This window comes from Phyllostomus hastatus, unplaced genomic scaffold (assembly GCF_019186645.2).
Source record: "Phyllostomus hastatus isolate PE091 unplaced genomic scaffold, TTU_PhHast_1.1 phas_scaffold_555, whole genome shotgun sequence".
Taxonomy (NCBI): Eukaryota; Metazoa; Chordata; class Mammalia; order Chiroptera; family Phyllostomidae; genus Phyllostomus; species Phyllostomus hastatus.
In genome coordinates, this window is record NW_025334036.1 from 5,229,320 (window position 1) to 5,242,960 (window position 13,641).

The 13,641-nt window shown below is 53.1% G+C and overlaps 1 protein-coding gene across 2 annotated transcripts in view; it reads right to left on the reverse strand.

Moving 5' to 3' along the window:
• AGBL1 (AGBL carboxypeptidase 1) overlaps window positions 1-13,641 on the reverse strand; it is a 479,354-nt gene that overhangs the window by 278,401 nt on the left and 187,312 nt on the right. For both annotated transcript variants that reach the window (XM_045825119.1, XM_045825117.1), the window contains exon 18: window positions 11,233-11,413. In XM_045825119.1, coding sequence (XP_045681075.1) covers window positions 11,233-11,413 — 181 coding nt within the window. The remainder of the gene's footprint in view (window positions 1-11,232; window positions 11,414-13,641) is intronic.

Genomic DNA, 13,641 nt, shown 5'->3' on the forward strand with positions numbered 1-13,641 from the left:
AATTACACAGACGGTCCAAAGAGCAGCAGTGTAACTTACTCTGCATGGCATCAAGGGTAGAAGTGTCAAGAAGAGAGGTTTTAGCAATGGTGCAAGGCACGACCTCCTAAGGGACTATCAACGATGGGAAAGTTCCCGTGAGAGAACATAAATTCACCCACTATGGCTACTCTAAAGTGCAGACCAGCTATACGGCAGGAATGCCATCAAGAAATTCCAAGCGTGGGACGGGGAGCTGGACTAAATGCTAAGGTCCCTAAGATTGCATCTCGTATGACCAGGCCACAGAAATGCATTTGTCTACAGCGCACACTATCTCCCTCTGCGGAATAATCCATTAGGGATAAAACATCTGTCCAAGAGAAATCCATTCCATGGAGTTTTATCAGTAGGATGAAGGCGTCTCTTGCCTTTTAATCTCATCTACGCTAGGGAACTGGGCAAACACTGACAAGCAGCATCGAATCTCAAAGCTTATTTCTTGATCTGCACAATGAAATACTGGCTGGAACCTAATAATTCTAAATACCCTTTCAGATATATAATCTATTTAATGCTATGCAATGTGTTTAAATGATCTACCCAAGGAAAATAAGTTGTTTTTCAGAGGATATTTATTACATTACATGCATTATATGCTAAGCCTCTCGGTGGCCAAGTCCACTGAGTTAGAACATCCAATAACTCAGTGTCAGGATGGCTGGATTAATAGCTGGATGCTGAATTACATTTTCAAAAAAAGTCTTCCCCACATTAGATCAGATGGATTTCAATGGCCTTGATTACAGTTGAAGAGAGTCTTGCTGTCTGAGTTTCCAGAATTACAGCTACAAATGACGGGCATTAACGAGCCGCGGTCTCCTCCTGGAGGCAGGCCCAGCCTCGTCAGGACTCTCAAACAACAGGATTCTTTGCCGTGACATTGGAAAGTGCAGGCCACGCTCCGGACACTCAGGCTGCACTCAGAGAGCAAGGCTCATCTCGCATTGCTTTAGGACAGGCCATCTCGTCCACGGATGCAGCTCTTTTTAAATCAGGTCAGCATCATAATCAAGTTTTTAGGCTGCCGTCCTCTCTCCGGTCACTTCTGTTCAGCTTGCCCCTCGGCCCAGATCCAGTGCTGTGTTCTTCAGTGAACACGCACACGCCGTCTGGGGAGCGCCTTTGGAAGGAGTGGGCTGCCCTCATCACCGAGACGGACGTTACCGGGGGAAGGAAGGACGCACTCAAAGGGGCGGGAGCAGCCGCCTCGTCTGAGGCCTCAGAAGCTATGGTGTGAATATACGGTAATGTGCAGGCACTGAAATCGTTTTTCATTCACTAGAAGGGAAAAAATACATTCTCTTCATTCTTTCCATTTTCACTGGTCGAACTATAACTGTGAATTCCATAGTGAACAACTGCTGTGTATCTGAAGTATTTCTGTCTTGATTGTTTTAACACAAATGGCTCTAGTCAATACCGAGCACATTGCACAGGAACTCATTTAACTCAAAATGGCGTCACCGAGAAGCTATTGCCGTGATCGCCCTTGTTCAGGGGAAGGGGAGTCCAGCGCCACGGAATCCCCCGTCGGGCTGAAGAACTCGCTCCGCAGCTGCTGTTGGCTGCCGAGGCTCACGGCCAAGTTCCCCCACCAGCGAATGACCCTCAGCCGAAGGGGGGGCCTTCCTTGCCCGAGGTTGCGCACCATCCCTGAAAGCAGCCCGCAGGAAACGATGGGGCACCGGTGGGGCGTACAAAACACACGCTCTTTCTGCTCTCTTAGCTCAGGGCACGAGAGGCCACCCCAGCGGCGGAGTTCCCCAGGAAACGACCGTCACAGCTCAACTCGGTGCTCCGCCCGACCCAGCTTCCTCCACTCCCTCCCAGGGGTTCTCCCCAAGAACGTGCCGCCACAAACCCTGGGCAGCAAGCGGACGTCTCAGAGCCCGGTGCCCAAGTGTCTGGTTCAAGGCCACACAGCGCACAGGTGGCAGACCCAAGCAGCCCAGCTCCAGAACCCACGTTCTCAGCCCCTGTGCCAAGGGGCTGCTTTACAATGAGGCTCCCTTCATGTCTGCATCTCGGCGAAAAGCCTGGAGCGGCATCTCCCAGGGCAAAGGATCACTAATATTCCTCTAGATTATCCGGGTGAACATCCAAAAATGTGACCTTGTGCCAGTGAGTTCAGTAAATGCCGTATTTCATGATCCCCTATGGGGGAGTCTCCATGCACGTTGATATTGCAGTAGAACTGGTAGGTTGTGCAATAAAGAAATTTATTTACATGAAATCTGAATATGTTTTCCAACCATAGTATCATCCTTTAAAAAAACACCCATGAGCACCCATCTGCGGGTGCAGTCCAGACCCAGTTCGGGAGGTACCGGCAGAACTTCGCTCTCCCTCCATGGGTCCTTGGCCTCCAGTTTCTGGATTCCCTTTGGTGTCTGGGAAGCCGTCTTAGACCGGATGAAGGGCTGCTAACAGTTTTATTCTTTTCTGTTCTGTGCGAAACCCTGCCTTCTCTGTCCCAAGAACATACCTCTGCCTCACACGCCTGAATGTCACGAGACTACATACAGGACGAGGGTCTGCACGGTTCGCGAGTGTGCTATCCTCTCGCACGCGAAGGCCTCGCAGAGGGGGTGTCGGGGGGCCTGGCCTCTAAATGCAGCTCTGACACCGTGAGGGCTTCAATACCTACTGACCCTCGCTCGCAACATTCTTCTCCTGTAGAAAGAGAGGGTGGGACTGCACATGTTGAAAAGCAAGCATCCCTCTAACACCCACCTTACAGGATTTAATTGACTTCTGATCTCACGTATAATGTACTGGCACATGGAGAGGTTCCGGTGACACACGCCTGAACTCAAGACCTTCCTCATTCAACTACTCCCTGTGAGCTGTGCACCCTCAGACACTTACTTTGCCCCTAAAGTATTAGCTTCCTCCTGGGGGAGGCCAGGTTAGTTCTCATCACAGATGGGTGTCGTGAGGATTAAAAGACACAGCGCATATAAACTGTTCAGCAACGCCAAGCACACGTTAAATAATCATCCGCCATTTTCTCGTCACTGAGGTTGGCCGAGACTGTGGAGGTGGAGGTGGTGGTGGTGACTGAGGGTGGTATAAGATCCTCCTAAACTGCGCCCGTGTCCCGCATCTCAAACGTGCGGGAGACTGCGACGGCGCTGGAAAACTGCGCACCGGCACGGCCCAGCGAAGCTGCTGTGCCACGCCTCATCTGCCTCCGACACCCGGGAGGAACCTGGAGAGAATTAAGGAAACCAAACAGTGGCAATAATAATTTTTAAAAGGCTGCACGATGGGATGGGACTACACACAGGCCACAGACGATTTCAGTTAAGGAAGAGAAGTGACTCAGACACCGAAAGGACGGGGGAAAGACGGCTATGTGCTAAATAAAACAATGGTCGCGGGCGATGAAGTAAAACAACTGCTCCCACTGCAGACCAGACAGGAGCGCACGGACACCAACTGCTTCCCGATGAAGTCAGATGGTCGGAAGGAGACGCACTCGAGGGATCGGTGGTTCCCAGCGCGGTCTCCAAAGGAACGCACTGCGACCCGTCCGTGGAGATTTGCGCACCACAGGGCGAACACCCACCGGCTGGACGGTCAAGGGCAAGATCACCTACGGTCCGAGGGAAGGACGCCAAGTTATTCCCGGCAGCTCGGGGCTCTGACGGCGACACAGCTTAACGCGCTAAGTGCTGCTGTTCCCGGCGCGGGGCTGCTGCTGACAAGGAACTTTCTCAGGGGATTCCCTGGCCCAAATTTCCCCTTTAAAGACCCAAAGTGTAAGTCAGCCAGGGGTGGGTGTCCTCAAAGAGCAATAACGACACTCTCTAATTAGACACCGTCTCCTAAGCGAGGCACCAGTACAGCAGCGAGGCCGGTGCTAGTAAATTAAATTTTTAAAATCCTGGTGCAATCGCTCCCCTGACACGCTCCCTTCCTCAAGCTCCACTCTCGGTTATTTTCTTTTATTTATTGTAATTACTTTAGTAATAAGATTTGTTTTCTTGTTATTATATATATTGCTGTGCAGCATAACCAAAAAAAAAATAATAATAGCCAAAAGGAGTTATGTCTCTTATTTATCTCCTTGGCCGTTACTGGGCCGCGGGGAGGGGCGGGGAGCCGGCAGGGGCTGTAAATCGGAGGGAAAGCGGCTGCTGCTGCGGAGTGGAGATGCCAGGGAGTGCGGAGGGGGCGGCGGGGCAGTGACGGAATAAGGCTAATAATTCAGCAGAGCTCGGCGACTCGGGGAGATAAATAACCGAGGAAAAGGCGACCCAGAAGTCAGGGCAGGGAGGGCGGCTCCGCCTAACCAAGGTTTCTCCACAGCCTTTGACTTTCTGTTTGTACCCTCTGTCCCGCTGGGCAGGGGCACCGGAACTAGAGCCCAGGAGACGGCCAGGCTAGTTCCCACCCGGTACCAGCCCCGGCGGGGCGGTTCCTGCAGCTTCCTGCGGGGGCGCACTTTCCAAAGAGCCCTGGCTTCTGGGGCTGCGGGGACTGGAGGGCTGTGATGCTGAGGCTGGACCCACCGGGTTCCTGGGCTGGGAAGACAGACTCCCCCAGCCTCAGACACTGCTCCTGCCAGATCCTCCGCAAAATGCTCTTAGACAAACCCCAAGAGAAACGGGAGCTGAGTCTAAGCTGGCCTCTCCAAGACAGAAAGCCAGGTTCCATTCATTCCGACGAGACAACTAAATCTGTTTCAAGAGGGAGCATGAGAGGGAGGAAAAAGGCATTAGCTGACTTCTTCCAGTTCCGAGGTGCTTCTCTACGGCCGTACATTGTATATGATGTATTCAATCCTATACCCACTCTGTCGCAGTGTTTAAATCGCAGTCATACCAAAGCTTTAGTGAGACAGATATAAATAATATGATATGTAAGGTATATTCTAATTATACATTATACACAAATACATATTTTATACACATAACAAATAGAATTACACCCACATATACTGAAGGAGCCCTCCTCACCTTCGACCTCTCCCTCCCTCTGCAGAATTTCTCCCCCACGGCCACACCTTTCTTCTCCCCCGTCTCTGAGAAACTGAGAAGTAGAAGCAGGAAAGAGACTGGTCAGCCCGCCTGGCCCGCCTGGCCTGGCCACGGAGAGAGCTGTGCGTGGCCTGCCCCTGAAATGCACGTGTCGGAGCACACGCAGGGGAACCCTCACCCCTGCCTTTTCTCACAGTGCTGAGCCATTTCCACGCACACGGGGGATTGGGCCATGATGCCGGCCAGGTGGGGTGCAGTGGTTGGGGCTTGCTGCCCCCTAATAACCTGAAAAAGCGGGAGTGCAGAGGTTGGGTGACCTGTGCAAAGCCACGCGGCTGGAAAGAAGCTAATTTTGACGGGAGCTCAGATCTTCCCATGTCCTGGTGGGACTTCCCCAGAGGCAAAGCAAGAGCGTCAGGGAGAAGGAGGAACAGTACACACTGTTTCCTTCGAGAAGGGCAGCAAGATCTTATTACAGCTCCAAGAACAGGGGGCGGGCGTCCTCTCTTCTGTCACAAAAGCCCAGCGCTCCTGAGGTAGGCGACAGGAGACAAAACGCCCTCCGCGAGGGCAGGGGTGGCGGGGCTGCGCGTCCTACTTCTCAGGTGCGGACTTGCGGGGAGTGTGGGGAGCCACGTGGCGCACGCCCCCGGCCACCTGGGAGATGCAGCGGGGACTCAGAAGTAACACACGCGTGTTGTACTCTAGGGTTTGCTGTGTAAAGACACCGAGGGGTCTATTGAAAGACAGTGTTAGGAGTGGGGACGCGAAGGGGAGAGATGATTAAGTGGAAGCCGGGGAAGAATAGACCCATCCACCTCTCTCCCTGCCTGCGTCCACTTCTTCCTCTCACGGGGGGGGGGGGGGGGAAGATGGTCTGGAAACCTCGGAGTGCAGGCAGACATCAGGAGTCGCCCAGCCAGTGAGGGAACCAAGCCTTTAACACAACAAGCGCCTTTCCCCAAGAGCCTCGGCCTCCGCTTGATCAATGATTCCGCAGCACTGAATCATTTTTAATTTAATGCTTCTGGGAAGTGAGGGGGGGACCCATCAACGGCAGGCACAGTTGGCAAGAGCTGGGGATTAGCACTTGGCAGCATTTATTATTATTGCTGTTTATGATGGCATAAATTAGGTTTATGCTGATATAATTAATAACCCTAAATTTAGGGATAATAAATAGTGGTGTTTATTCGGAACTGTGGCGTCTGAGGAAGGCGAGCGGCTCCGCCTGTGCGCAGGCCGTGGTGGGACCCGGGGTGGAAGCCGGGGAGCCCCGGGGACCTGCACCCAGGAGGCTCAGCCCCTCACTGTGCGCCATTTAACGCCATGCAGATGGCTTAGCAGCAGGGCCGTGAGAGTCCCCAGAGCAAACGATTTCCATTCTGATCTCGGCGAACAAGCTCGTCCGCACGGTTGCCTGTGCCGCACCCCCCTCCGAAGCCAGACCCCCCGAGTGTCCTCGCAGCCCCGACGGCCCCTGTGGCAGGTGGCAGTGCCCAGAGCTCCTGGGCACAGAGGCACGCAGACCCCAACTGACACTGTCATGCGACACTGACCCTTGGCCCGGGTCCAAAAGTTTAAACTATCCAAAAAACAAACAAAGCGAAAACATCCGTTCCTGACAGCCCTGATCTGTCCCGACCACTGCCACACCGCTGCACGGGCGCCCTAAGTGCTCAAGGCGCGCCATGGCGAGCCTGCCTCCGGCTGTCTGCTCTCGGGAAGGGTGGCCGGGTCCCTGCCGCAGGAGCGCGGGGTGAGCGCCGGCTGAGCTGCGACGGCCACGAGACGTGGCTTCTGGCCCACAGATGCCCCGCAGGGAGCTCCCGCAGCGGAGCTCTGTGTGCCCTGGGCCTGGCCGGAACTTTGGAATGCGAGTTCAAAAGGGCGCCACCCTCCCCTCGTGTCGCGCCGTGCCACGGTGACCCTCAGCCGCATTTCTGCGGGCAGTATGACCCCGGTCACGCAGCCCCCCCCCCAACGGCCCACAGGCTGTGGAGCGCACTCCCCTGGCGGGCTCTGCAGCATGTGACCAGCGAGGCCTGCGGAGGAGGAGACAGGGACACGGGTGCCCTGCTGAATGTGTGTGTCGGGGGACAGAGGTCTGACAGCCGGCCCCCCTCGGCCGTGCCCAGTCTCCCCCGTGTCTCCTGCCCCTCCCTCTCCCCCACGAATGGGGGAGCCGTGTTTAGGGTATCTAGACAACTTCTCCCTGCACCCAGGCCATCGTCCCTCTGTACTGACGTTGTTTTTCACATAGAAACTGGACTGAGGAAGACCTCCCTTCGGCGGGCCATAGCTAGGATTAGCCCAGAAAACACGTGTGCAAGAACGAAGCTCCTGTATGTCCCATAAAAGCTGCGGAACACATTTTTTGGCAGGGTCTGTGAGTGCTCTTCGAGAGTACCATAAAGCCTTCACCGCCCACCGTGGGGGGTAGAAGACTATTGGCACTAACTGTAAATGGTTCCAAACAGTTAAAATTGTACGATTTTGAAACCTGATTTTCAGAGACTCATTTGTTTCCGCTGGAACATTCAGCTGTGACTTCCTAATACCTTGGTGTGTTTACGTAGATAGAGTGTGTACGCCCTCTGCTCTTTACTGTTCTTTGTTTCCATTCCACAACGGCCCTGGGAAAAGATAATCCAGTTTGTAAAACTGTATATATACTAAGAATTAATATACCCTGATTCTGCTGGGAATAAGTTGGGCTGTGCATTGCCTTTATGAAAATTATTTTGTCACCATCACGCACCCTACAAGCAAGGTCCAAGCACTGGGGATTGCTTTCTCTCCCTCACTCACACGCAGTGTCTGCCTTTTCCTGAGTGGTTCTGGGAAGACCCGCCTGCTCCCCACTCCCCACTCCCCACTCCACACTCCAGTCAGCCCGCTCTGCTCTAACCTAATTCTACTCAACTTCTGAAAGGGCTGGGAGTCAAGGGACCACTGCGCTGCTTTTCCCACTCGCAGCTCGGCCCAGCTCCAGACAGGCGGCCAGGCTTGCACATGGAGGAAGGCTGTTTCTTTTGGAAACCATCTTTGTATTTTATTTTCCTGTTATAGACCTGTGTTGCTAAGAGATCCTCGGCTTGGCAAGACCCGCCATATTTTTGCCAGAAGACCCTGGCTTGGCCTCCCCGACCACTGTTAGCAAAGCCTCCCTGGCGTCCTTAGGGGCCCCATTACCGTCACCATGAAAGGGGAGGACTGCAGTTCTGCACGTTCTCGCAAATTCCACGAAGGCCCGTGATTACTCGTGAAAGAAAAGGTCAGTCTCGTTCCTTAAGGGACCACTTAAAGTCTAGGCTCTGGAATCTTTATGCAAAAATTGCCTCTTTGCTGGTCAGACCGCATACAAGGCAATTCTGTTCCCTTTAAGAAGCCTATTGCTAGGAACGAGTCCAGAGAAAAATCCATGAAGGTCAGACCGACATTCTGACCTGCTGAACCTCAGACGCAACGTCACGTAAGCAATGCTGAGGGGGACGGCATCAAACGTGGAGCGGACTTCACGTGGGGAAGTCAAGGCCGGTGAAGGGAGGGTTAGGTCTTACCCGTGGGCTACTCCGAGCTGAGACTGACTACAGTGTGCGAAGCCCCCGGGCCAAAGATCAAAACCAGAAAAAACACACAAATCCACCTAATTATGCCCCACAGACGGGGCATGCCTTGAAACGGAACACCACTTTCAGGAAGAGTTCAAGTGGAAGCTACACAAAACCACAGGTCAGGTGGGTCACAGGAAGAGCTCGTGGGCAGAGACTGCTACGCCCGTTTGCTGTGCGATGTTACGCCCCCGTGGAAGTCTCTGGATGACGACGAGCCATGGCCTCTGCATGTTCCCGTCTGCAGAATAACACGAGGATGTCCAAGCCCCTTTCAGCCAAGACTGTGCAGGCAGTCGAAGTGCCCTACCAAGCACCTCGAAGCTGCCCAAGGAAACACGCTGCATGAGTGAAGCGGGTGACTTCAGTCCTCATCCACAGACGAAGGGCTGGGTCACTGAGAAGAAGCTGGCCGCCCAGCAGGGAGTCCAAAGCAACCAGCTGTGAGCTGAGAACACTGTGTCCAAGCCAGCAGGGCGCTCAGTGACTGAGGCCGCAGAAACCTATCAACCAGAGCCCCAGGTCGGACCTCTGGTTTGGGGGTGTGAGCAATGGAAAAGGAAGAAAGAGCAATGCTCACCCCTGAGCTTGAAGACGGCCCTGGGCCTGCGAGACCTCTCCCCCAGACAGGCCAACAGGGAGCATGCTAGCACCCTCTTTCCACAGAAGGAAAAACTGTACACGGGGAGAACCAAAATTCCAGACGAGAGTTACGACTCGCACCCGAGCCCTCCCTCCACTGTCTACCAGCCCCCAGACAATTTCACAGAAGGAAGAGCTTCAGGAAAGAGCCAGCTTGCAGTAGAAAACACCGAGACGGACCGTGTCTCTCGACACGCCTTACTGCGCTGCCTTCCATCCATGCGAGCAAACTCGCTGGGCCCTGGAGCAGGGAGGAGCCCTGCAGGGGTGCTCCGGGGCGGCTCCTGGGAGCCGGAGGAGCACAGGCAGCTGAGTTCTGTTGGGCCAGGAGAGCACACGGCGCAGCAGCGCCAGGGCTAAGAAGCCCCGTTGCTGCCGGAGGCCGGAATGGCGCTCCCTCCCGGGGCCCTTGGCCCACTGCCCTCACGAGCTCCCAGACCAGTCCCCACAGCAAAGGGGAGGGGCCCTGCTCTCCTCCACAGACTCCCTGCACCTGAACGAGGGGGCCTGGGGCGAGGGGCCCAGGACGCTTGTTGGGAACACACGCCTGTCTGCTTATCTACCTGCTTGCTTTCTTTTTAGCTCTGTTAAAATTTTAATTTTACAGTGTACAGCCTGGACTGGTATTTTGGCATTGTTTCACATGTTTTATCCTTTGCAATTTATTCTGATCCTCATTTTATATATTATCGTCTTTGTATTGTTAACCTTTTTAACTCAACAATGTTCTTTGTGCTTATCCTTTGAAGCTAGTCTATCCTCAGTTGTTTAACATTTATTTGGTTTTCTTCTTCTTAAAAAAATGACTGTTTTATCTTTCTTGAAACATTCCCTTATTTTAAGTCATTTTAATTTTATCTCATTGAAATGTAGTTATTCTTGTTCGTCTTTCTTTGTAACTCTTATCTCTCTGATTAACCTTTTTAATAGTGCTGTATTTTCTCAGTTTTCTAAACTTGGGCTTCAGCTTCTTTACTAGGGATATTATAAATTGCAGGTCCTTTTTCATGTGTAGCTTTTGCAATGATTTTTTTTCTTTCAAGTTTTGTCTACCTTGGGCTGTCTCCCCCATAGGACACTGATTCCCGTTCCTGCAGTACAAATAAAAACCGTCTATTTCCTGTAGGAAGAGGCTTTCGCCTCTCTTCAGCAGGTGTGAGAGGGGTGTTAGTGAATGGGGCTCCTGCCGCCCCCACCCACTGGCTGCGTGACCTTGACTGTGGCGCCTGGACGGGCCATTGCGACCCTGGGCCTCAGCTCACGGACTCTGAAATGGGACCCGTTCACACCGACCTCATCCGTCGCTGCGCTCCATGGCCCCCCCGTGACCCGTCCCGCAGGCAGGGCGCACCGGGGCAGGGGAAGCACTGCCCACGACCATTTCTCGGGACTTCCCTCTCGACCATCCCACAGCCACTGCCACCCCTTCGGCCTCTCCAGGTAGAGAAGGGCACTCCCGTTTCACAGCCGTGCCCGAATCCCGTGAGACACACCGAGCGCAAAGACGTCTCTGCGGCAAACGCGGCGAGTGAGTGAAACCGCTGCCCTAACTGCAAGGACATGTCACAGTTACAAATAAAATAAAATAGTGCCCCTCAAATTTGAGCCCTGACTTCACACTCGCCCACCGTGGGAGCTGGGCAAGTGACTCCACTGCCCTGGACACCAATTTTCTCCTTTTTAATAGGAGAGCGTTGAACTACATTATTTCTAAGGATCCCTCTGGTATTTACCGCCTACGAATCTATACCTTTCCCTTAAAAAAAGGTATGAGACTGACATCGATGAGGAGTACGTAGTTTCTGGTACCAGTTCACAAGCCCAAGAGAGCTTCCTCCTGCCAGAGGGCCCAGGCCTCTCCAATCACAGCCCTCGCCCGGTTGGTCGGAACAGCCACGCGTTACTATGGCAACATAAGTGCAGTTCGATCGGGCAGGTCGCCAACATACTTGCCGTTGATGACACCATCTGGGTTGAGCATGGGGATGATCTTGAAAATGAAGTTTTCCCTCAAAAGCCTGGCCACAGGGTCACTGCTGACCAGGAACTCCAAGGCCCCCTTCATCACCCAGCTGGAATTGCTTTCGCCTGGGTGAACGCGGGCGGTGATCACCTGGTATGGACGCTGCCCTGTCGAAACAAGACAAAGAGAAATCAAACCTAAGGACGCTTTCCCCACTTCCACCAAGATAACCTCCAGCAGGCCTCCTGGAGAATGACACTGAACCGGCACGAAGTCTGAAATAGGTCGCCTGTTTCTAATGCACCACTGATCTGCATTTATGCATTTCCTGCCTTCTCCTGTGGTCTGCGAGACTCAAGAGCATGTGAAGCGAAAGCTCAAGGCTGTTGTGAAGAACACAGACACTCAGAGGCACGAGAAGAAGCCAAGAAGCAGACTCAGCGAGACCACAAAGGATAAAGGGCTCTCTGGTGTCCAACAGCAAGAGGCTGGTGATCTTCATCCCTACCGGTCGTGACATGTAGACAAACGACTTTCTCGGAGGCTAGTTTGTCACCTGGAAGATGGGGACAATCACACTGACCTTGTGCGGTTGTCACAAACATAGAAGGACATACACAGAAAGCCTTGGGCACACTGGGTGCCACTGGGCACACAGCTCGGGGGAAGATGGTCCCTCTCGCTCCTCGGTGGAACTGAGTCAAGTGCACGGCGTGTGTGGGGCAGTTAGGACGGCAGGACACTGAACCCAGCCCTCGAGAGGGATTCGACCCAAGAGTGAAGCACCTGGCAGCTCCGTCTTAGGTCGTCGGACTCTCTTCAGTTTGCAGAGGGACTGGCGGACCCGCTGTCTGCCCGGTCAGGGAGCAGTAACCTGAGTAGGCCTTATCGGGTGCACTGGCGAGAGGAGGAGAGACTCCCTTCCTCTGCTGACAGAAAACATCTAGAGCATCTCAGAGTTGAGACGTATTCTGAAACCACCTCTGGGGTCAGGGGGAGAAGGTGTTGTGAATGATCGGTGATGTTCGTCACCACACACCTGGAGCCGTGGGGGTGGCGGGGAGATGTGGCTGCCTACCAGCCAGCCACTGCGTCTGCCTAACCCCTTGTCCGAGTGTATGTCCGTGGTTTTAGTTCCGACTCTCTTTTCTTTCTGTATCCTCGCCCGATTCCTTAGCACTCCTACACCTGTCCCGATGACAAGAACTAAGTACTCGCCAAGTGCAAATGCCCCAGCCATTTAAACAGCCTAAAGGTCCCACCAGTCATTTATTTCCATACGCCTCAAACCACCGTGACTCCAGCGTGGCTCTTCTTCCCTTAAACAGCTGCCTTTCTGAGGAAACAAACCGTGTCTCTAGTTCTATGTAAAGAAAGACAAAACTGAGGGACTCCCAATACGAGATTTAAAGAACAAGTAATTGGAGATACAAAGAAATAAACTTTTAAAAATCCTATCACCAAATCACATGGCTATTATCAATCAAGACAAAAAACACTCCATCTAGATGTCGACAACCGCCGAGACGTTACAGGTTTAAGGGGCACAGATTGGTGCCTTTCCACTGTGTCGAGGGCAGGTGACGTCAGTCCCTTGTGGATTACTTACACACTGGGGCTGATACTCAGCTGTGCTCTTCCTTAAGCAGATGTCCTGAGCGCATTCCAGGAATGGCAGGAGGCACCAGGCGGAAAGAAACAGTCGAGTAGGAATTAAAGTTCTCATTCCGTCCGAGGCCACAGCATTTGCCGGCTGTGACTAACGCGCCGTCAAACAATGGCGAGTGAGCGGGTGGAGGGCATGCAACGCGCCCACAGCGGGAAAGAACATTCCCAGAGGTGTGGTGCTGCCGCCGGGACTGGGCCTCGCAGGGTGAGTGTCATCTCACCAGGGACGGGAGGTGAGAGAGGGTCTTCTAAGCCGTGGGGAAGACGCACGCGGGAACTCAGAGGGTGAACGTCGGTGCAGCTGAAGCGAAGGACTGAGGGCACAGGAATTTACAGAGGCAGGCGGAGGTTACACTGGTGCGATTCTTCTGTATATATATATAGAAGAATCATACATATATATATATATTTTAGGGACCTGGACTTTATAAGTCAGAAGCTCTCAACCACAGAGTCAGCATCTCATCAGAAGGCTGTGACTAGTAACGAGGTCTACTGAATAACCATCAGCTCCTAATAAAAATATTAATGTTTGCCTGTAATATATATGTAGACATATGGCATACATACATGCAGTACTCCCTCCCCCATGTGTGATTTCGATTTCCATGGCTCAGATACTGGCGGTCGACCATGGTCCAGAAATACCAGGAGGAGAATTCCAGGAATAAACAATTTATACGCTTAAACCGCATGCCGTGCTGAGGAGCACGGTGACGTCTCGTGC